The sequence below is a fragment of the Silurus aristotelis genome (assembly GCF_946808225.1).
Source record: "Silurus aristotelis genome assembly, chromosome: 2".
NCBI classification, from domain to species: Eukaryota; Metazoa; Chordata; class Actinopteri; order Siluriformes; family Siluridae; genus Silurus; species Silurus aristotelis.
This window is the reverse complement of record NC_139575.1, coordinates 33,153,167-33,178,492: the sequence shown is the minus strand read 5'-3', so window position 1 is coordinate 33,178,492 and position 25,326 is coordinate 33,153,167. Positions and strand designations below refer to the sequence as shown.

The 25,326-nt window shown below is 38.5% G+C and overlaps 1 protein-coding gene across 1 annotated transcript in view; it reads left to right on the top strand.

Annotated features, from left to right (window-relative positions):
• LOC310715718 (E3 ubiquitin-protein ligase SMURF2-like) overlaps positions 1–15,108 on the top strand; it is a 63,424-nt gene extending 48,316 nt beyond the window's left edge. Inside the window, exons 12-20 of the mRNA XM_083522378.1 lie at positions 6,546–6,735; positions 10,494–10,597; positions 10,778–10,892; positions 11,015–11,193; positions 12,174–12,311; positions 12,567–12,687; positions 12,795–12,996; positions 13,878–13,953; positions 14,764–15,108. Coding sequence (XP_083378504.1) covers positions 6,546–6,735; positions 10,494–10,597; positions 10,778–10,892; positions 11,015–11,193; positions 12,174–12,311; positions 12,567–12,687; positions 12,795–12,996; positions 13,878–13,953; positions 14,764–14,863 — 1,225 coding nt within the window. The 3' untranslated portion in view covers positions 14,864–15,108. The remainder of the gene's footprint in view (positions 1–6,545; positions 6,736–10,493; positions 10,598–10,777; positions 10,893–11,014; positions 11,194–12,173; positions 12,312–12,566; positions 12,688–12,794; positions 12,997–13,877; positions 13,954–14,763) is intronic.
• The last annotated feature ends 10,218 nt before the right edge of the window (positions 15,109–25,326 follow it).

The following is a 25,326-nucleotide window of genomic DNA, read 5'->3' as shown; positions in this document are numbered from 1 at the left end:
AAATGTCCAGCTTTAAATGCACCTTTATAACCTTAGATTTGTGATTAAAGCCTCATCACAGCCGACTTGATTAGAATAATTCACGTCTAATGTAATGTGAGTACTTGACTGCTAGATCACATCATTGGTGAACGTGGGTCTACCAAAATGTCTGATCACAGATACCATATTTTGTGCCTTACTTTCAGTCTCTGTTTTAACTCTCTGCTACTAAACGAACTTCTCCATACAAAACTGAACTAAAGTTTTAGATATTATAAATACTCACGTTATTTTGCAAAAGTCTCTTATAGGACAGAATCATCCAGGTCTTGAATTGAATACCTAGGTCAGTTCGGAAAGGGGAGCTGCGTGCATTTTGTTATTCAGGAAATGAGCTGAATCATTGAGTCGTCGCTATAAATGTAAGTATGGGAGAAAATAAGTTGATATGTCAGAATGTGTGATTTGCTTTAATAAGGGGTTTGAAACCGTGAAGTATCCACCCTGCAAGCCCAGTGTTTATTTGCTATCATAAAGACACTTTTACTGGTTGTTAAAAGCACACAGTGGAACATGTGGTTGTTTCTGGGTTCGTTTCCAGATCTGTAAACATTTCTGGCTGTAAGTGTGTTACATTTCTGATTCAGTCCAGACAGGCTGTACTCACTAGATGCTTAGGAAGCTGAGGAATTTAGAAGCCGTGTTTAGATCTGCTTTAGTTGTTCCAGGGATTTGTGTTGATGTATGGCAGGTGTGTTTAATGGCTACAGGTTTGTATGATCATAACAAAATGGATGTAACACCTGGGGTGGCTCAGGATTTTGCCTGGGGGAAGACAGAGAGGTGTGTGTATTCCGGCTGAAGTTTTAGCCAATAATTTTTTATCACAAGGTAGTCCCCGACTTACAACGGAGATGCGTTCTGATGACCCCATTGTAACTTTGTAAGTAGAGACATGGCCTAGCCTATACAAGAGTCTTAAATAATAGTCAGTATTTGGTAGTTTACAGTGCTGGGCGGCGCTGATGACACCAGAAAAAGACGCGCACTAACACTAAGACAACTGGACTCTGTTGACCGCTGGTGAGAGTAAGGGATCTCACAAGGTGGGAGATGCCTAAATCCACGGAGCGCCCCACGTATCATACTGCATATACGCTGCTACAATTTTCCTGCCGCACGAAACTTCAAATATTTTTCGTTTTCTCGTATCGCTATCATCGCAAGTCGGAATATCGTAACTCATCGACTACTCGTATTCTGTTAGCAATGCAATCTTGGTATATAACGGGTGTATATCAGAGGTTGTATATAACAGGAAAAGATTAAATGACAATTCTAAGCTCATATGGCATTGTTATGAGTCAAATCAATCAGTAATCCAAAACATTTGTAACTAGGAATTAAAGCTGTGAGTGGGGAAACTACAGAAATGTTACAACTCTATGTTCCAACTTCAATCAATTTACACAAAGCAAACCTCTTGGGTTTTTGCTCGCTAGTGTAAAAGTAGGGGAAAAAATTGAGGATTTCATACGTGCACACCTGGACTCGGACAAAAACTTAGTTAAATACTAAAGAACAAATTCCTCCAACCGTGATCAAATTGTCACAAGCATTTACTCTGTCCTAACCTCAGGATGCCAAATCTGGCTCCTTTATTACACACACTGCATACATTGTGCCTTGAGAAATGCAGACAGGAGGATCATAATTGTTATTTTATGCACATGCGGTGTCTCAGCGGTGTCTTCGCTGTATTTTTATAAGAGGTATATGTTCGGTTTTCCACCCTGTATCCGCAGTTTCCATATAGAACTGCTTTGTGGCTACGTCTGCATTCTAAGGATTTCCTGGCTCTGGACTCCAAAGAGGTCTTAAATGGGCAAAAGTGTCAGAAACTTTCGCCGTAATGAATTTCTGAACGAAACCTTTGACGAAAGCGAGATGCTGGGTTCAGTGAGGAAGTGCATAGCACGCACAGACCCGCACACACCAGAGACCGAACCCTGGGGAGCACATATTTACCACCATTGCTAAGTAGCATGTGGGTATGTAGTGTGCACACTTAATGCCCACTACATAAAGACTCTTTTGATAGTACAGTAGTGTGTGTGTGCGCGTGCACGCGTGTGTTTGTTTTACATGTGAACCACCACCTCAGTGCCCAGAAGCCTGGTGTTTATTCAGTCCTACTGGGCTTTTGGCACACTGGAGAGTTGAATAGTTCACAAAGCAGTTTGCTGAACGAAGAGGCGACTGTAGAAATGCATAAAATTCTCCTGAAGTTCATTTGGCAGGGCTCTTTTTTTTTTTTTGGGATGGATTCTGTTTTGACAGAGCAAAAAATGTGATCTTGATGGACAGGTGTCTCAATCTTTACACTGGATTCCAACCTTCTCATGGAACACACAAGTGCTGTTTCAGTAGAATGAGCTTTTTCATCCAGTCCAAGGCCTTATCGATGAATACTGGGATGCTTTAGAAGAGAAAGATCTTTTTATCCCGAACAGCAGTATTGATTTGAAACACCTGCAAGAATGCCAGTTCAGTGGGTGACAACAGTGTCAGACGACTCAAGAAGAACGTTTAGAGCAAAATGTGCATAAAAAAAACCCCAGCATGACCAGAATGATGTCACAAGGATTTACGCGTGACTGACAACGAGTTAGAAAGACTGCAAGACTTGTAAACGTGTCCAACAGCTCTGTTGAAATCGTGCAATAGGTTCCAGAGCAGTACAGAGCATAACACATCCTAGTGCTTCCCCATGAGGGTGTAATAATAAAACAGTGAAAATAAATGGCAAATGTATCATATAATAGTTGTCTAATTTCTTCTACTTGTTGTAGATGAACAAATTCACAACACTTTATTGTATCAAACGTTGCTTTAGTGTTATGAAAGCGTGGTTTTCGGCCAAGACAGTAGTACAAGTTTTAAAATGTCTCAAATTTTGTCAAAAATCCCCTTTCAGGTGGACGTGGCCAAAACATATATAAATAAATAAATGCTTTTGCTGCACTTTTGCATGTTACTGAGAAAAGGCAAGTTATTTAGAAGGCATCTGTGCTGAATTTCATGGTAGCGTCATATGTATCCTTTCCTGTGACAGTAATCCCTTAATTTAGTTCACTGGACCAGAGTTCCATAGAGGTTTAAAGAAACATGGCAGAACATTCTGTCACTATAACCACAAGTCACTGGCTTGTCTCCTTGTGTTTGTAGATTTAACAGGGGTCTTAAAATAAGGAACCAGTGTAGTGTTGCTAAATCTATAATCAAAGTCAGACAATTTCAGTGAGGGGTTGTTTTGTTTAGGTTTGTTTTTTGTTTTGTTTAAGAATGCGATTTCAGACATGATTAAATCTGAAAGACCCTCTCACCAGGGGAGTTTGATTCAATTCTACTAAGGTTTTTTCAACCAAGGCAAGGTTTTTACATTAACCATGTATTAATCATTAGCATTAAGTGTTCAGACCTGGTTAACATAAGAACATATTAACCATGCGTCATATGTGTACTGCTTCACAATCCCACAGCTTTAGAGCAGCAGTAGATCGAGGCCATAGATTTTGGTGGGGCAGGATTATAGTGATTTCTTATATATTCAAACAAAGTTGAGAGAGGCTTCCACACTGCTGTCAGCATGTATTAGGTTTTGAGAATGCAACAACATGCAGTTCATCTAGCGTACAGTCGGTCTATCAGCTATATGCGGTTTGTAGCTTGGCTGGAAATGTTGCTGATACCTGACGAACACTATAACACCTATGAGCCCCATGTGACACTCTATACACACTGAACAGGCATAACATTATGACCACCTGCCTAATATTGTGTTAGTCTCCCTTTTGCTGAAAAAAACACAGTTTTGACCCCTCAAGAGCAGCAGTTTTGGAGATGTCCTGGCCCAGTCGTCTATCCATCACAATTTGGCATTTGTCAAACTTGCTCAAATCCTTATGGTTGCCCATTTGCCCTGCTTTTAACACATTAACTTAACATTACTAACATACTTTACTTTACACATTTACCTTGCTCAAGGTCACCAAGCTGCTGAGATATGAACTTAGAATCTTCTGAAAAAAGTATTTCATATAAAAAGTAGTGGTTGAGGACTTTAACATCAGTTGATATCTAGGTTAGGCTCTGCCCATCTTCCTGTATGTTCGAGCTGCGTTTGGTTTGATGGGTACTAGTGGACACTAACACTAAAATAGAACATATAGTTTTATGGACTATCATATATAAAACATGTCAGCAACAAAGGTTTAAAAAAAAAAAAAAAAACCCAGGGTTTGGGACAACCCCAGCCAGATTTTACCAAAGGAATGTCATATGTATGTCCAATTATACCTTGCCTTTAAATGACCCTATTATTCTGCATGCTAGTCTTTTCAAACAGAGACCCTGAATGTTTGTTTAAAGGTTTCCCCTTTTTCTCTTTCCTTTTTCTCTCAGCAGTTTGTGGTCACTAACCTCAGGCGCTACCCACTTGGCTCAATTGAGCTCTGACCATGAGCCAGGGAAAGAGCAAGAACCTTTCTAAATTACACCTCCTCAGTATATCCAGACAGATGAGAAACATTTTTAATGGTCTGGTCCAAATAGCGCAAACCAAACGCAGTGTTGTTGGGTATTTTTAAAATCTCTGTTTGAAAGGGTGGGCAATAGCGTACGGTGCTCCGATTCGGAAAACCACACTCTCAGAAGTGCTGATGTTTAGTCTCTGCGGTCTGTACTTGGGCCCTGTAGGCTGACATTGGCCTCTCTGTGGATTACGGGGTTTCCATAATGCCACAATCTATAGCAGAGGACATGAAGACCCATCATTCTTGAGCATACACCAACATTCTCAGACTAACATCAACATACTGCAACAAACAAAATTTTTCTACAAGCACATTCATCACTAACAACCAACCAAGAGACATTCTTTCTCCACGAGCGCTTAACATTTGTCCAACACCAAATCTCCAAATAAACACGCACACATTCTCAAACAAACATTAGCTTTCTGTAAACCCTCTTCACCCAGAGTCTCCCAACAAACACAAACATTGGAAAACCATGACAGTAGTTAGGGTCATGATTTAAGAAACACTTAATTCTTTGTTCTTTTTGTGTTGTACACTAACAATTGTGTAAATGTCTGTGAATTGACTAATGTTCCAGTCAGGGCGTCTTCCTGCCTCATAAATGCACTCAGCATGGTCTAAAGGTCCCTAAATTGCATTGCATCAATATCCACTTTAATCCTGGTCCCAGGGACATGTGGCACAACATGCCAGGAAACGCAGTCTATTGGAGAACCCTGAGGTAATTTTAGCAGACACAGGCAAAAACTTCACGCACTGAGTAGAGGTCAAGAACGAACCTTGGATCCATGAGAGGAAATTAAGCAGAACTTATCTCATTGAAAAAGCATTTTAATTTTTTTGCTCCTTAGTAAAAAATCTGGGGAAAATTCAATCAACTGATTTTGTGAAAAGTTTTGGACATACTCTCTTGTTTTTATCATACGTTGCGTTGGCTTTCATAAACTAGGGAATGTTTTTTTTTTTTTATATTTCTTTCTGTGGTTTATTGTTTGTGTATTGGTTATTTTACTGTATTTTCTCAGACGTGGCTTAAAACAAGAACACTACCTAGTGATTATAATAAACTTGTAAAGAGTGGCTAAGGGACCACACATGGTTTAGCTGGTGGGTTTGGCAGGTATTTTTGAACAAAACCACCACACTGAAGTCCAACGGACTTTCCCTTTGCAAACGGCTGTGCTTTAACCTGAGGGGAAATGTAGCTCTGTTATGCAGTGTGAGGTATTTTGCTGGCATTGTGTGGTCCACTGTGAGTAAAAGGAGAGGGTGTGGTCTTCTTCAGGATGACTTCGCTTCATCTACAGGGCATGCCGTCGCACTAAATAGTTTGATGAGTACTGACTTACTGACTTCACTCTTAATAGATCTAAGTATAAATGAACACACATGGGAAATTTGGAGAAGCATATCAAGTCTCTACTGCCCTCCTCTACCAAATTGAGAGAATGTTGGAAGAACAGGACTTTCTTTTTTTCAGTTCCGTTTCCAAAGTTTCTAAGCTGTTCTGGAGACTCGTACTGGCTCAACACCTTACCTCACAAAAAGCTCCAAGTGACCTAAATCCACAATTACATTCTAATGAGGTTAATCTTGTCCCCGTATTTGTACAATATGGAGTCCAATGTATGAACTGTTGGTGTCTTTCAAAGTATTTTTCCATTATCCAAGCTGTGGACCCTTGTTTTTTTTTTTTTTTAAGTCAGTGTTACATCTTGAGAAAAAGCCAATTTAGAACTAGGTAGACTGGCATGCATACAGTTAATCATGGAAACGTATTATTATTATTATTATTATTATTATTATTATTATTATTTATCAAACACTTTTGTGTTCTTTTTCCCTTTCAATTAAATCTTATTGTTCAGCACATACAGAACTGTTAAACACTGGGACAGCAGTCAGGACTGCATGCAATGACCTTCTGTGCTGACTCACTCTCTTCCTTCCCTCTCTCTCCAGTCGTGCCCCCCAGCTGAAGGAGCAACCTGTGCTGTGTAATCTCTCTGAGGAGGCTGAAGACTGTTTAACTGCTCCGAAATATAAGCGGGATCTGGTGCACAAGCTGAAGGTGTTGAGACAGGAGTTGTCTCAGCAGCAACCACAGGCGGGCCACTGTCGCATTGAGCTCTGTAGAGATGAGATCTTTGAGGTGAGTCATGGCATATAATACTCCCTAATACGCCTCCTTAATCCTCCTACAGCTGTGCAGTTATAGAAAATTAAACAACCAAAGAGATTCAGGAATTAAACAGCTGCTCTTTAAAACCCACTCCAACCTAAAATATCATCTGTTTAAACCTCGACACAGCTCTTCTGTATTTTTCATAACAAAGATCAATCTGTTCATCACAGTATTAACACTATTTCTTACGTTTTCTGCTCTTTAGCCTGTCTCTCTTCTAAAACAGCACAGTTAACTCAACCCACTAAACCCTCTCTTTTTTTCCCTCAGTGCAGCTTATCTGCCATTTCTCTTCTTAAATCTTCTCCTCCTTCACATTGCTCCTTAATCCTTCAGCACCTTATCCAAGCTCCATAAATTCTCTGCCCCCTCAGACACATCTCTAAACCTTTATATCTTAAAATAGCTGAACTTAATATGTACAGTTGAACCGTAAGCTCCTCGAAACAACTCTTTACGGTTTGTGCTCCTCACTTGATCCTGAATGAATGAGTTTATTTTATCAGGGACAATGCACAGAAAACATTAGTCTAAGAAAGAAGAGATGTCATGTGCCAGGTTATAGCAAAAAAAAAAAAAAAAAAAAAAAGGCTAATTTCCACCTGTAGTCTTAAACCTTCAATTCCTTAACACATCTGCAAACCCTCGGTTTTTTGCTTTTACAGATTTTCTATGTGCTTTGAAGCATTTCTGGAATCATTCTTAATATTCGCATACTAGTGCGTTTCTCCAAAAATTCGTACAAAAAGCACAACACATTCTATTTCTTTGCAAAGCTTGTACTTTTCCCAAAATCTGTAGTTCATCTCTCAAATGTAAGTACTTGTTTCAATGAACATTTCATTACTCTTAGAAAAGCAAGACTTTTTGTCAGTGTTTACAAACAAGAGTGAAAATATTTAGTCATGTTGTTAATAGGACAGTGCACGCTTTTAGTATATCCTGAAGTAAACTACGGTTTGGATTACAGTGGTTGAAAATGCACAAGGCTGAATTTCTTCTTTATGGCATCTATGAATTTCAACAGCAAAGATTTGATTGCATATTTAATTTATATTGATTGCTAAAAGACAGGATTCACACTGTTACTGTACTAGTGTTTGTTCGTTTCTTGGTTGTTCATCCATTTTCAGAAATTCTAATTCTATGTTTCGCTCTGTCTGTATCTACTCGCCAAATTGACCTATTATAGAGAACTAGTTGATTATTGGTTGATCTGATGCTGTACATCTGCCTTCATAAGTGACATTCAATATTCAGCGGCACAATTCATCAATTCAAGTCATTTACAAAAAAAACAAACAAAAAAAAAGGTTATAGAAATTTAAGCTTTTTGCATTTAATGACTCATGCAATGAACTGATGCCGAGATGTTTTGGGGGTTGAGACCATTCCGATGAAACTAGTATAATATATTTTGATTAACATAAGATAAACACTTGATAACCCAGGAAACAGCAGAAAACTGTACACGATCAATTCAATGAATGTACCAAAGCATTTGCAATTTGTTCAAAGCAACCAGAAATTGCTTTTTTTATATATGCATAAGTGACTACATGATGTGGAGGTTGAACGAGGAGTTTTGAGAATTTAATCTCTGATCTGAGAAACGCTCCAAATCAACTGAGAAAAACTGTAATGCAACTTCTTACCATTTTGCAACACGATACTTTTGATTCTTATAGTACAATTCTGTAAACTGTTGTACGTTCAGCTCTTCAACCCTGTTTGCGCTGTAATACAATTTCTACATCCTGCATCTACTTAATGTAAGAGCTTTTTGGAAAGAATTCCCAGAAAGAAAAAAAAAGACTGCAAATTTCCATATGTAGCAAGTGTGGAATAAAAGTGAGGTCGCTGTTATAAGAAAATAATGAACAACAGGGTAGTGAGACGCAGCCTGACAAACAAGCCTGACTACCTACCATGAAGAAATTAATTTAACAAATAGAACTTTGTGAAACAAAAGCATCTATGATTATGCTATAAAAATTTTTTTTTGTCCTTTAGAGTACTAGCGATGGAAAGTGCATTAGTATAATATTATTCATTGGGTCAGGTGCATTATGGGATAGTAGAGACTGATCTCCCCTAAGCACTCTTATACTGAATAATTCCAGAATATATTTGTAGGCACAGTTGAAGGGAGGAATGTGAATTTCTCAAACAGCCGCCCTCTCCCTAGTCATATGGTTTTAAGGAAGGCAGGCGATCCTGCTGTATGATGTCAGAGAAAATGCGAGAGAGAGACAGAGATTTAGACTTTGATAGTCTCTTAGCAGCCAGCATAACTCTTGGCAGCAAGCGATAAAAATTCTTACTTCATGGCCCGGTCAGGCAATGAAATTGGATATAGTTTTTTTTGGTGGTAATTTTGTGCTTGTTTATAAAGTATCCACGCCAGCGACCATTTGTTATTTTTCAGATTTTTCTTAATTTGTTTTTGTTTGTTCATCACCAAACAATGACACTTTTGTGGTGTTCATGATATTAGTTGAAATGTTACAGTAGGATAAACATTATGCAATGTTGGTGTTTATTGGTACAGAAGAAGCCTGGGAAGGTTGTTGCCTGGTTAAGTGTAAACTTTTCCCCTTAGATACGAATCTGTACATTCTTTCTGCGCTGTGCTTTGTACAAAATATATACTTCCTGCATAGATAAATGACTTCATCAACAAGGACACAGCATCATATCTGGTTTGCCTCCAGTAAGTCTAACATTAACGTGAATCTCACTGTAATCTTATGAGTTACGTTAACGCAACACACATGGTCCACTATACTGCAACCCTGCACCTTGAACTTATTTGGAAATCTTATTTGTGCTGCCTTAATTTACATACCCTGCACCAATTACGTAGTTGTCTTTATCTTATATTCATTACATTATTTTCCTATTTTTATAGCACACCATGACAAAGTCCTTGTACATGCATGATAATTTTCAATAAATGATGATTCTGATGTTAGACTACGGTAGTTATGAGTTAGCTTATGCACAGCATCTAGAGTTGTCTAGAAGAATAATTCCTGAAAGATGTGCATACTGTGTTTTTTTTTTCCCCCATAAGTTAGCTTTTAGCACATCATAATAAAAGCGAGGAATGCAGTGCTCTTCTTGCTGCCGTGGCTCGTCTGTCCCACCGTGTATTTAGAAGCTTCTCCCACTGTTCTAGTCTACAATACTCTGCTGGAGTGTTGAGCTTGCGTCGTGTAAAGCTTTGAAACATTCGAGCGGTTACATAATTTTAGCAGGAGCTATAGACTCGTGGTCTTGTTCTCATTTTTCGAACTTGTGCATTCTTTTCTTTCCCCTCCTTCACCCATGTTCTTTCTGTGCTCCATGAACAGCTTTAGTGCTGGTTGGAGAGCCTGCAGTCTGATATTTATTGCTGTCCAGGGGAATTTTGCAACATGTTTTGCTTGAGAGAATTGAGGTCGGAGTGTTTCATATGGTGGAAGAAGTTGAGGGTGAAATCATCATTTTCGTCATCCGACATACATAATTCATAAAAAATCTTAAATATGTACACAGTAAACAGTATATATGCTCAATATTTTATCTTTATGTATGTTATAAAGTTGCTGTATATTAATGTGTTACTGTCATTTATCATGTGCCATTGACTGAAATCATCCACATGTATTATTATATTACCCAAAAAACACCACTGTGTCTTTGGTCAGCTGTCTTAGAATTTTACGTGTGTGCGCATGCAGGAGTCGTATCGGCAGGTTATGAAGATGAGGCAGAAAGACTTGTGGAAGAGGCTGATGGTGAAGTTCAGAGGAGAGGAGGGGCTTGATTATGGAGGTGTGGCCAGGTACAGTATTTCTATATGGGATTGTCATCTGGCTGTTTAAATGTCTTTAAATCAGCAGTAAAAATGTAAATCATTTAATTAATACTAAATAGCACCAATGATGTTACTTCACTTATTTTATAACCTGTTTGTAAATGTTTGGAGATCGTGGTTTAAGCTTCTGTGTGATCTCTGCATTAGAGAATGGCTGTACTTGTTATCCCATGAGATGCTTAACCCATACTATGGCCTGTTCCAATACTCACGTGATGACATCTACACACTTCAGATAAACCCTGATTCTGCGGTCAACCCAGTGAGTGTCTCACACACTAGAGCCACTGTCCTGTGCATGTAATTATATGCAGATTTATGTTCAAACCAAACCCCTGACCTGACTGTGTGTGTGTGTGTGTGTGTGTGTGTGTGTGTGTGTAGGAACATCTGTCCTATTTCCACTTTGTTGGGCGGATCATGGGCATGGCGGTGTTTCATGGCCATTACATTGACGGAGGCTTCACTCTACCCTTCTACAAACAGTTACTTGGCAAATCCATCACACTCGACGACATGGAGGCAGTTGACCCGGACCTACACAACAGCCTTGTCTGGATCCTGTAAGTCAGATCAGATGGAACACACTCACACTATACTTACAACAGTCACTTTTTGCAGTCATCAGATTCGATTCGATTAAACGTCGTCATTGCGTGACGTACATGTAAAGAGCCAATGAACTGCAGCTCATTTTTAACCAAAAGAGCATAAGCGATCTATTTACAATATGTAGCAATGTTTAATGATGGTATGGGTCCATATATACAGGGGTGAGAGCGATAATGTACAAAAGGTGCAGTAGGTAATTGGATATGGTGTGTGTGTGTGTGTGTGTGTGTGTGTGTGTGTGTGTGTATATATATCAGACACATACACACACATACAATATCTTTGTGCAAGATTGTGAAGAGGACATGTCAAGAAGATAGCTTGCTCAAATATTATATTTGTATGATGCAGAATATACAGAATAAATATGAACTGAATACATCATGACCATAATATAATAGTGTTATCTGCTGGATCATCTGTTGAATCGAACCACATGGACCTACATTCCCAATGAACTTTGGTCGCCCATGACCCTGTTGCCGGTTAACCATTGTTCCTTCCTTGGACCACTTTCAAAAGATACCGACCACTGCAGAGTGAGGTTGACCCAGTCGTCCAGCCATCACAATTTGGCCCTTGTCAAACTTGCTCAAGTCCTAATGCTTGCCCATTTTTCCTGCTTTTAACAAATCAACTTTGAGGGCAAAATGTTCACTTGCTTCCTAATATATCCCACCCACTAACAGGTGCCATGATGAAGAGATAATCAGTGGTATTCACTTCACCGCTCATAATTGTATGCCTGGTTGGTGTATACAGTAGTGCAACAATAAACATACGTTACAGATGGTGCAAAGATGCATAGTGGATGAAGTGCAATATAGACAAAAAGTGACAGTATTACAGTATTGCTTCAAGTAAATTTCACAGACAAATAATGCAAGTTATAATAAAACCAAATATATTACGTTGTATGTGTGTTGAATAGAGAAAATGACATCACAGGTGTTTTGGACCATACGTTTTGTGTGGAGCACAATGCTTATGGACAGATCATCCAGCATGAGCTTAAACCCAATGGAAAGAACATCCCCGTCTCTGAAGAGAACAAGAAAGAGTATGTTAGGTAAGCAAGAGCAACCATGACCAACCCACATCCTAAATGGTCCAAAGACTGGTTTTATTCTCTTGTGTGTCCTCAGTCCCCCTTTTCCGTGTGTTCTTCACTATCATGTTAAATAATAAATGTTATTTTGTTAAAATGTTAAACATGTTAACATTTATTGCGTGTTGAAATAAAAGATGTGCATGAACCTGCTATAGTATTGTATTAGTTCTGTATTTGTACTGTAACTTCAGTGTACTTGTGTTTTGTCTGTAGGCTGTATGTGAACTGGCGCTTCCTACATGGGATCGAAGCTCAGTTTCTGGCTCTGCAAAAAGGCTTCAACGAAGTCATACCACAGCACCTACTCAAGGCCTTTGACGAGAAGGAGTTGGAGGTACGCTGTAAACCACAACCACACACATACACACACACACAGGCCGTGAAGAGGAGTATGCGGAGAAGGGGGAATGTGACGAAGGCGATGTGATTTCTCTCCTGCAGTTAATCGTGTGTGGCCTGGGGAAGATCGACATCCACGACTGGAGGGCAAACACACGCCTGAAGCACTGCACGGCTGACAGCAGCGTGGTAAAGTGGTTCTGGAAAGCTGTGGAGACGTTTGATGAGGAGCGCAGGGCCAGACTCCTGCAGTTTGTCACCGGCTCATCTCGAGTGCCCCTGCAAGGCTTCAAAGCCTTACAAGGTCAGAACATCAAAAAAAAAAAACAACATACAAACACTTCTGCAGCTTTAAAGCAACGAGTTAATTCAAAAACAGTAAATCAATTTTGATGCATCACAGAAAGAAAAATCCCAAAATATAGTGGTGTCTCTTCATAAGACATTAAAATGAAAATCAAGTTCTCAGTGGAGAAACTAAACATCATAGATTTGTACAGCAGTGAAGAACACGCAGCCACAAGGTCAGAGCACAAAGTCAGTGTTCCAGAAGTTTCAGTCTTTCAAGACCTGGAATTTCTAATAAGCTTAAATTGGAATCTTATGTAAAAGGTCTATAAGTTATTGGTACATTTATTTAGTTTGCATTGGTATTGGTACAGAAATCAACTTAGACTCCTTCCACTTTTAACAATGGAGTAGGGACAGTTGGAAGGGAATGTTTGTCTGTGTTTTCAGGGCTGCACTACTTACAAACCGCTTCCTTAAACAAAGGCATCTGTCTCACCAAGGGCTACATTTCTTACCTAATCAAGTGCTACATATGACAATGCCAATTACTGTAATTTACTAATGAAAATACTAGTTATTACTAGAAGACTGTACAGTATATCATACTGTGCTGTAAAATACATTTTAAATGATTAGCAGTAGTATTAATGATACTACTACTTCTAATAATAATAATAATAATAATAATAATAATATTGATCTAATTAACCATCCTGCTGTATTGCACATATGCACAGGCACAATGCTACTAATTGGGTTACATTAGTAAACCATCATATTTTTTATTTAATCATGTATTAACTGTGGTTAGCTTCAGCAGCAGCCAATGAATAATGTTGTGTGAGCAAAGTGTTTTGTTTTATTGATTTGGCATTTGCTCTGGTTTGTGTGTAGGTGCTGCAGGGCCCAGACAGTTCACCATCCAGCAAATCGATGCCAGCACCAACAACCTTCCTAAAGCCCACACATGGTAAATGCACACACGCACACTTCTTAGCATTGAGTCTTATTTCTAAGTTTTTGTTAGTAAAGTTATGTGTAAATGTTTGTGTACGCCAAACTGAACTAAACATTTTTGCCAGATTCAAAGGTTTGAAAATTTTTGCTTTACTTAAATGTGTATGATGGCAAATATACCTATAAATAACATTAAAAGGTGCATACGTTGTAGTAAGGCAAATTAGATGTGAGTGAACAGAGTTGTAAAATTTTTACAAGAATGCCCCAGTGCAGCTCACTGATTTTGATGGGAAAAGCAGGAAGACATGAGAGGATGGTACATTAGGTTGTCTCTCAGCAATATATGGGGACATTATTTATATACATATGACAAAATAGTTGATCAGCATTAAAGTCAAATGACATACCCTTATTAAACCCCACCACAAAAACTATTACAACTGCAAAATTAAAAATAAATAAATCAAAACATTCTTATGTTTTCTTATGCTTCAATATACACACACCCAGACACACGAGTAGGAGATGAGCAATATTAAGAAATTACTATTTCCATGAAAGGAGAATATCTAGTGAAAATGCTGGTGTAATGTTTGATGGTGCTCATAAATATAACAAATAAAGACCAGGCTTTAAAATATGGATTAAAAAAATATGATCTTGTTTTAATAAACCAGCACCTTTTTTCAAATTCATGTGCTGCATCCACCATAAAGAAACAAAAGTGCTGCAACTGAAGAAATAACATTTGACCAATCAGATTTGAAGTTGAAACCGTATTATTGAGGTGTTAATTTCCTGCCTGCTCCTGTGTCCATAGTTTTAATCGCATTGACATTCCTCCCTACGAGAACTACGACAAGCTCTACGACAAGCTACTGACGGCCATCGAGGAGACCTGCGGCTTTGCGGTCGAATGAGGAAGAAACCCACAAGCACAACCCCCTCCTACACAGCAATCTGGAGAGTCCAACGTTGGTGTGATGTTACTGCAACCGTGGAGATTATTATCTGATGAAGAGGGAACCACATGGCTACGAGTTGTGACCGATAATATTTTTATGTTAATCATTTTCTCTTCAGTTGCTCACCCCATCTCAAGAACTTATGCTTAATCCAGAAGTCTCTTCTTGGATTCAATAAATAAAGTGAAACTAGAAATGCCTACCCTGTACAACATACCAAGTCTTTAACGAAGGCAGGGCCTTTTAAAATCCATCATGGACGTCTTCCAGACAAAAAGCAATGCTCAGGCTCAGTTCAAAAATCTTTTAGTTTGTAACAAGAGTAAATACTGAACTATGCAGTCTTCTGAGCACAGACATGCACATTGAAGAGCCATCAACCCAGCACCAGTTACATCCCCCGTTTATAGTTTCCTTTGAGGTTAGGCTTTAAATATAATGTGACTCAATTCAGAAATTCTAGCTGTAAGATTCACTGTTACAAAAGTGGATTAGAGGGGGGGGCAACAACGAATTAAAGCTTCTTAGTAACGGTGTACACGGCACGTGTTTGCAGCGTAACTTTGGGTTTGCTGTCTTGGTTAACAAATTATTGACGAATGTTCTCATAGTTTATTTCGCAGCAGTGCAGTATGAGGGAGGACCAGTATGACTACGCACCGAATGGCAATCAGCTATCGAGGGCTCTGAAATGTGTCTGTGCTGTAACTATCTGTGATTTGGTTTAAACTTAAACAAGGCAGGCAGGAGTTAGTAACTAGTTAAAAAAAGGCAATAACATTTACATAATGCTGTGGCCAAAAGTTTTGAGAATGACACAAATATTACATTTCACAAAGTCTGTTGCCTCGGTTTTTATGATTGCAATTAACTGATCACTCTTTATAACATTCTGGAGAATATGCGAATTGCTAAGTCCATCTTTGCCATGAAAATAAACAAACAAACAAAAAAATTTCACTGCATTTCAGCCCTGCCACAAAAGGACAAGCTGACGGTCAGTGATTCTCTCGTTAACACAGGCGAGTATGTTGACGAAGGACAAGGCTGGAACCACGCCGTCATGCTGATCGAGTTAGAATAACAAACAAAGCTTAAAAAGGAGGTGGTGCTTAAAATTATGGTTCTTCCTCTGTTAACCATGGAATGGGCTGCCATCAGTCAGGAAATGGCCCAGAAATGGATTGACAGCATGTCAGAGCGAATAGCAGAGGTCTTGAAAAAGCTGCAAATATTGACTTTTTGCATAAACAATTATTGCCAATAAAAGCCTTTGACACTTATGAAATGCCTATAATTATACTTCAGTATACCATTGCAACACTGACAAAAAAAAATCTAAAAACACTGAAGCAGCAGACTTTGTGAAAATTAATATTTGTGTTATTCTCAAAACATTTTGGCCATGGCTGTATATTTATGAGACAGTTTAATTCAAAATCATACAGTTGAATACAGGGTAAAGGTTATACTTGGTGGTCTCTTCAGCAGTCCCAGGAATTTGAACTCACAAAAGTACAATCAGCAATGTTTAGTGCCCATATTCAATTTAATGTACTTCCTCAGCACAGGCATTAAAAACCTGAATAAATATCATAACATTTAAATCTAATGGGAAAAACAAAAACTGCTCCACAACTTGATGATGCTACCGATTATGCAGTCTGTGTCTGGGGAGTCAAAGAGTCCAAAATTGGCTTTGCTCTTCGGGTAAGAGGATGACACTTTTTTTGTGAAGCATAGGGACACAAGCGCATTGGATGGATTTTGTCATAATGTGAATTGTTTTGGATATTTATAGAACCGAATAACTGGTACAAAGATGCAAAACTGGGGCTGAATTCTTTCTAGTCTAGACTGTGGTTCCAGTGACTGTCATGAACAGCCAAATACTTAGACAGAGCCACTATATAAAACCCTTAAGGTTCTGCTGTACGCTCATATTACATCATGAATAATATTTGTAAGGCAGAGGTGCCCAAACATTTTCCTACGAAGGGCCAAAAAACAAACTTAACTCAGGGCCAGGGGCCGAAAATTAAAGTTACCTTATACCACACATTATAATAAAGTCAAAGTTGCAATGGTTCCTCTTGTTTATGCTTTTATAATATTTATAAACACATAAATAGAAAGCATAAATCTAATCTGCTTAACTAATACAGTTTTGGTTGAAATGTATAATACAAAGAGTTACTGTACAATTGAGTTCAGTGACCTCTAATGAGAGACATGAAGCCTGTCCTTATTTTTAAATAGTTTTTCCAATGACATTTTTTTCTTTTTTATCTTCTCATATATGGCCAGGTCACTTTAATCCACGGGCCCTAGTTTGTGCATCTCTGGTCCAGGGTAAATATTGCATGAAGTGACACTGCTACCAAATGGATATAGATAAATGTCCCACATTTAAGCATCATTAATATATAAAGGGAAACACTGATCCTAGGTCAGCCATCTTCCTCAGAAGAGCTTGAAACCCCGGAAACACCTCGAGAGCACTTTAGAAAGGAGGCAAGATAAATTAGGGTTAACTGAAGAGGTGATTTTATTGCTTTCTAATTGCATATCTGATTTGTACATGTATATGTATGTATATATATATATATATATATATATATATATATATATATATATATATATATATATATATATATATATATATATATGTATATATATATATATATATATATCCAGTATATTCACAACTTTTATAAATGTGTTTTATTTCTTGCTATTTCAGGACTTAACCTCAGGTCATGTAGGATTTTTCCTTATTTGTTTTTTGGTCTATTTTTAGATAAAGTTCACTTTTATGAGTGGATTCTTTCCCCCTTGTTACGTTATTGAGGTTGGCCAGAAGTCTTCTGTGTTAATTTTGATCTAACTGGTTGCCAGCACTGTTCACTCCTCAACCATTGTGAAAAATTATCACACACCTCTCAGTGTTCCAAAGAACAGTTTTATCTAATATTTCCCCTCTTTGTTACTTTGGTCAGTTAGTCTGCTGGGCGATGTCTGGAGTCTGATGTTTGCTTTTTCAGTTTTTGACCTGTTCTGCGAATCCAATGTAGACTTGTACCTAATAACTGCTGCTATGATCACATAAAACTGTCCGTTGCATATCCCAGGACCTTCTACACCTGTATACTGTAATGAGTCATAACCTAATTTTCTTCGTCATCTCAGGGAGTTTTTCCTTGCCACTGTGTTGTCTTCTTCGTCTAAATCTAAAACCGATTTCTGTCAAGATGCCTCATAATTGTGTGTTGTTGAAAGCGTTAGAAAAATTTTTTGGTGAAATCAATCTTTTATCATCAAGCTCAAAAACAACACTGTGCTAATCCACATCTGCTGGGTTAAATATTTATTGAAAAGATTTCAGGTGAGCCGTCCCATTGCTTGTTAGCTACTTTCACAATTGTGGTTCAAGTGCAAAACTGAGCAGGCAAACATCGGACAAAACACATCTTAGCTGACTGACTACATCTGGGCAAAATCTGTATACGTATTCCTCACTGAATATTTACTTAATCATGTTTTCAAACATGAATAACAAGTATATGACTGGGGATCTTATAACTTTGTTTTTATTTTGCAGCATCGATACCCCAAAGTTATATTTAGTCCATATATGTGCTAAAAACCTTAAGTATGCTCGTAAGGGTGCCTTATAAAAGCATGAAGTATAAAACTGTTTTATATAGGCTGATGAGGGCTTTGAAGAGGTTTCATAATGCATATAATCTTTTTTTTTTTTTTTGGATTTTGTTGTCTAATAACTGACCATCTTTAATTTGTTCAGTATTGTTATTTAGAGTGATGTCATATTTAACATGATCTCACGCTGAGTGTTCACACACTCAACACTCCGGACATATGTTCAATATGAACGCTCTGCACTCTCACACTTTCTATCAGTTGCCTTTCTAGCATGTTCAGCTCAAACCTTCTTTCGTGTTTTGTTCGAAACATTGTTTGTGTCAAGTGTGTGCATGTGCTTCAGTTTATACAGTGTGTGTGTGTGTGTGTGTGTGTGTGTGTGTGTGAACAGACTGTGTAAATAAGCTTTTAATTTCATTTGTATTTATTGCTACAGCTGTTCTGCAAGCTCATCATGTGTCTGTACATAAGAACGAGTTCCTACTGTGCGTCTCTCAACACGAGCAATAAAGTCTGAGCTGTTCGCATCAGCGGCGTTCTGGTTTAACAGCACATCGTGCATTGTGTTGCTTTTATTAAAGTGAACATCATGTCAAGGTCCTTGTCGATATATTCGATGCGGATCAAAATTAAGAGTACGGCGCAGATTCGGATTGTTGATTCGTTTTCTGTAACAGCGGCCCTGACAGTAGTGCAAGAGTACAAGATTATATTAATGTGCTTGTTCGAATACATTAGTTTTTCTATAGTAACTAGTTATTCTCAGGGACTTCAGAGGCAGACACCCCACATACATTGTTTAAAAAAGGTTATTGATTTAGTGAACGTTTCTTTGAGAAGATGTTTATGAAGCATTTCTGGAAAGAGGTTTCAGCGTCTGCGCATTGTAAGTCAGACGTTTTTCCAGTTTTGCAAACTGGGAACAGTTTCATGGCTGGGGGGCTTTGCAGTCTGTCTATTATATGACAAGCTACATTTCGCTTTGTCTTACTCGCTCATTCAGAAGCTTGAGAAAATAGCTGTCATGAGTAAGGAATAAAACATGATTTCTTTTGTTATGGGAAATTATTCTGAGGTGGAAAAACTCGAAAACTCTATTGCTACTGGGTCAAAACCCAGTATGGAGCCGAATAGCCTGGTAGACGAACAGCCAAACAGTACAAAAAAAACTATTTTTGAACATACTTGAACATTCAAGTGTAAATATTTATAAAAGCAAAGATCTTCAACTACAATTCTAAGCTGCATTTGGAGCAATTCAAATAATCAATTTGAGGATGAGAAGTGGTATATATGATTTTGAGGGGAAAAAACAGGCATTTAATACTTTGTTTTGCTCACAGAAACTTGAAATTAAAGTTTATTACCAGGGTGTGTCTTTCAGTTTAGTTCTACGGATGTCAATCATTTTAGGGCCTTCCCCCAATTTTCATAGAACTGTATACAAATGTAAATTTTCTAGAGAAAAGGTGCATTCTACACATTTTTTATTTATATTTTAATTCAAATACAGAAATTTCAGCTTGCAAGTCCTTACTCTAACATTCAGCAACATGTTCATGCCAGGATATAATGTTCCCAAACTAGACACTAGGTTCCATGTGGAGTTTACTGTAGGTCACAAATCGCTGTATTAGGTGAAGCTGATAGTAGGCGTTGGCACAGTAACTCATCAGTGGGTGGCACAACTAGCATCTCAATTATGAAATTTTTTGCTGCATAACTGCATACAGTAATACTTTCTGTACTTTGGCAACTCACAAGGAAAATTTATGCTCTCCGGCCATTTAGTGCAGCTTTAAAATCGTAGCCTAGTCACAGGAGGTGGGTATAAAACACATTAATTTCACAGCTACTCGGTTAACGATTAAACCGGGGCATCCGGGGTGCGCTTTGAAAAAAAAAGCGCAGCTGTGGAGAGCGTGTGGAGTCCAGAAAGGAAGAAACGCATAGGAATACGTGTGACAGGAAAAAAACACAGACAACCATGCACCAAACACCTTCACATACCAACAATAACCGACAAGGAGTGTGGCTGAATGAGGGGTTTATATAGGAGATGGGGATGAGTGAAAAATGAGCAGGTGTGCATTGTTGAAGCCGGGGGCTTCAGGGAAAGCGGAGGTTTTGACAGCCACCGAAGGGGACGTGGCAGGTGGATTTCTGACAGTAATACAGTAAAAAGTATAACTTAAAAACATTACAAATGTAACAAAAAAAGAAATGCTCCACGTGGGTCAGGGTAAAAAAAGGTCGATAAGCGGGCATTTGGTCATTCAGTGGGCGCAAATTTCGGTCGAAAAACTGTTTGCTAAGCGAAAAGGTCGATGTCCGAGCCGATGGATAAGCGGGGTACCACTGTATATGTATATTTGGCTGTAAAATTAAAAACATTTTAAACGGCACGAAATTTTATTAACGCGCTATCAATTCAGCGCGCATTTCTGTTTCACCGTTTTAATTAAAAAAATTTTAATACATAAATAAATATCTAAATAAAAAAGAGGCGAAATTTAAACCTTTGGCAAAAAATACATTTATCCACGACGTCCTTTCTTTACTTAGATCTAAAATAAATAAATAAACTCCAGATAAAAATATTTTTAATCAGTAAACTTTTGTTTTATTTCTGCGCCAAGTCTCAAATTAAACACCAAAATCCGCCATGATTCACACCATTAACCCTCTAGGGGGCGTTTTGTGGGGTTTTCCCTCATAATGGCGACACAAACTTAAATTACTGTCTTTATTGATCGTACAGATAAAAACAATACATCATTCAAATCTGTAAAATGGCTATAATTTTCTATATATAAGCTTCCTGACTTGACTTGAAGAGGTGCAGTTTCTCCGGTATCACCTCATTAATTGTCCGTGTGGAAACATAGCAAAGGCTCTTAATGATGTCCACACGTCTCTGCACTGATATAGCCTTTATATTTAATCACTGTACATATGCTTACATATACAGTATATCACATGCTGTAAATATGATACATGTTTAACACCTCCAAGCTGCCAGTTTTGGGCACCTGAGCAAGCCCTTAATTCACTACTGCTCATTTAGTAAATGAGATCATTAAGAGTCGCTCGGGATAAACACTCCCAACAGGAAGTGGCTATATCTCGCTATCTTTGTATCTCTATTTTCTCTATCTAATTGTCTCTGTGTCTCTTTTAGTAAATGTCTCTGTCTCACTGTATATGTCTCTCTCTTGCTGTCTCTCTATTTGTTTCTCACTCTTTGTAAAGCTGTGTCTGTGCCTCTTTGTCTTTGTCTCTGTCTTTCCTGCTTATTTACATGTCTAACAAAGTTTTGAGTTTTGAAGTAATGCCATTAGCGATCTATGATGAAAGACTTCCCTGGTTCGATTCTTACCTCTAGTTTCATACTGAACATTATAAGAAGTTTTTAAAAACAGAACAATAAAAGGTCATTAAAATTGGTTGCTGGTGAATCATGGTATATCAGTGGTGCAGGTGTTGGAGATGTGGTTCTTGTACCTGAGTCACTTCTCATAGACTTCTGGTTACTGAGAGAATGTACAGGAAGGAGAAGTTTTGACTCTCTACCATCATGATCTAAGAGAAAAGACTGGTCTCCTAACTATAGAAAAGCCAAGAGTCCAATAAGCAAAGGTTTATTTGCCTCTCCTGTGTTGGCGTAATGGTCAGTGAAGTGGTTGCTGCTGTCTGACTCACCCGGTTCGATTCCTACCGCTTAGCTTTCCTTTAAATTGTTTAAAATATTTTAAAAAAGAACCAAAAAAGGTCCTTAAAATCAGGTTCTTGCAGGAGATCCTGTGGCTCAATTGGAAGAGCTTTGCCTCTGGGTTGAGAGGTTGCCGGTTCAAACCCCGGCCAGGGCTCAAAGTTAAGGAAGGTGTCAGGAATGGCTGTGTGGAAGGTTGGATTTGGATTCGGAGGGTGTATCCTAAAGCAGGGGGGCAATATCCGGGCATCTGCCCCCCCAGCGTCTGAGAAGCTGAAAACAGGGGGTTATGAAGCAAAAACGTCCAAAAAAGTTTCGACTTAGTTTTGCATATATAGGGAAAAATTCTGCCAAAAACCTATCACCCTTACTTTTTCCGAGGCTGTGAAGCAGCAGGTCTTCACAACCTTTGTTCACAGTCAACCACTCCATTACTCACCACACACTACTTTCCACACAGTTTACCCAGTGTGGGGACAAGCCAGATTCGAACCAGCAACCTCTGACCTCAGAGGCAAGGCTTTTATTACAAAGCCATCAAGTCCCACAACACACCTTCTTTTTTTTGGGGGTTTATCCTTCGTTTCATGCTTCAAAGCAAGAAATTCAGACCAGAAAGAAACACAGAAAGCAGGATTCGAACCCTGAACCCCACCAACAGCGAAATACCAGTCTTAACCCACTGAACCATCGGGAAGGACAGGCTGCGACGATTGTTTAGAGCAGGTTTATCTTTTCTTTCAAACCATCAACACAAGAATATAATGCTAAAGAAAGATGTAGGAAGCTTAACCTACCTCATGACTAGCAGACAGAAAGCCAGGTTTGAACCCTGACCACCAAAATTAGCGAAGTACCAGCCTTAACCCGCTAAGCCATCAGAAAAAAAACAGATGGGAAGCTTGATTAGAGCAGGTCTATCATTCTTTTTAAACCATCAACACAAGAATTGTCTAACGCTAAAAAAAGATGTAGAAAGCGAATACAGATGTAAGTAGCACAAGTTGAACCTACATTGTAACTAGCAGGAAAAAAGCAGGATTCGAACCATGATCCCCACCACCAGCGAGATACCAACATTAACCCATTGAACCATCGGTGAGGACAGGCTAGGAAGCTTGTTTAGAGCAGGTCTATCTTTCTTTTCAACCCAGTAAAAACAAAAATATATCGCTAAAGAAAGATGTAGGTAATGAATCCTGATCGTGACTGGCAGGCAGAAAGCAGGATTCGAACCCTGAACCCCACCAAAAGCACAACAACTGATTTAACCCACTGAACCATCAGGGAAGACAGGCCAGGAAGTTTGTTTAGAGCAGGTCTATCTACCTTTAAACCATCAACACAAGAATATAAAGCTAAAGAAAGATTTAGGAAGCAGGAACATAACCTACATCGCAACTAACAGGATTCAAACTATGATCCTCAATATCAAGTCAAGTCAAGAGGCTTTTATTGTCATTTCTACTATACACAGTGGTACACAGTACACAGTAAAAACGAGACAACGTTCCTCCGGAACCCTGGAGCTACACCAAACAACAACAAGCTACATAAAGTGCATCGAGTGCAACCTAGTGAGAACAGTGCAGACAAAAAACATTACAGACAGTGCAGACAGAAAACACAAGACAACACAAGACACAAAACCTGAGATAGCACCAACTAGTAAACCTACTGTATACTCTGAATATACAGTACTGTATGAGAACTGTAAATTGTACCCGGGACTGAATATAAACAGACACAATGTAGTGCAGAAAACAGCATGTAAACAGTGTAGTACGGTAGAGTATAAATAATAATAAATAAATGATGGTGCAATGGGCTGAAGTGAATAATGAGTGTGTGTCGAGTGTTAAGTCTAGGACTTCAGTGAGGCACCAGCCTTAACCCACTGAACCATGGAAGAGATCAGATTGGGAAGCATGTTTAGATGAGGCACCAGCCTTAAAACACTGAGCGAACACTGCTAAAAAGCATGTGTGCTTTTTTGGAGGGTTCATACTTTGTTTCATGCCAGCGCAGTAAGAAAGAAGGCATGTAGGACTGGCTTTGTTACCTTATCACCAGCGTGGACTATATTAAGGACCATGTTCAGGCACAAGCCTTAACCCACTGAGCTACCACTGAAGTGCTTTTTTTTTTTTTATTTGGTGGAGTTATCTTTCATTAAATCAAGAAATAAATACAACACAGAAAGGACAGAATTGAAATGCTTTCAGAGTGGACAAGGTCCAGAAATTTTATTTACCAACACAGCAACCAGCTCGACCAGGAATCAAACTCTCAAACTCAGCCTCGTGGGGACCCTGACATTAACCCACTAGGCTATCACATCTATCTATCTATCTATCTATCTATCTATCTATCTATCTATCTATCTATCTATCTATCTATCTATCTATCTATCTATCTATCTATCTATCTATCTATCTATCTATCTATCTATCTATCTATCTATCCATCCATCCATCCATCCATCCATCCATCCATCCATCCATCCATCTTATATGATGTGAGGTCCAGTTAACAGCTAAAACAGGTAGAAGTAATAACTACTTTTTACTTAAGTACATGTCAGAGCCAAGACTTCTTTACTTTCACTTGAGTAAAAAAGTATAATCAGTATTTCAACTTTTACCCGAGTATTTTAAAACATGAGTATCTGTACTTCTACTTAAGTAAAGGATGTTTGCACTTTTGTCACCTCTGCTTATTAACTATTCTACGAACTCAAACCAAAGTCGAATTGGGTTTGGGACTTTTGGATTTTATGCTAAGGCGGCATTAGCATCAAAAACAAACTAGCTAGGAAATGTATATATAGTAGAAATTTGAAGTGAACTTACCTTTTGACGCATTTTCGGTAATAATTCGCGTTCGTATGGGACTAATAAATAAGACATTTTATGTAAGGTGTGTGTGCGCGCGCTGCACTAATTAGTGGGCGGGACCTATACCTACTCATATCCAATTAGCACACTTTGAGGCGGTTTCTTTATCCTTTCTGCAAATTTGATTGAATGGTTTTATTTGTACG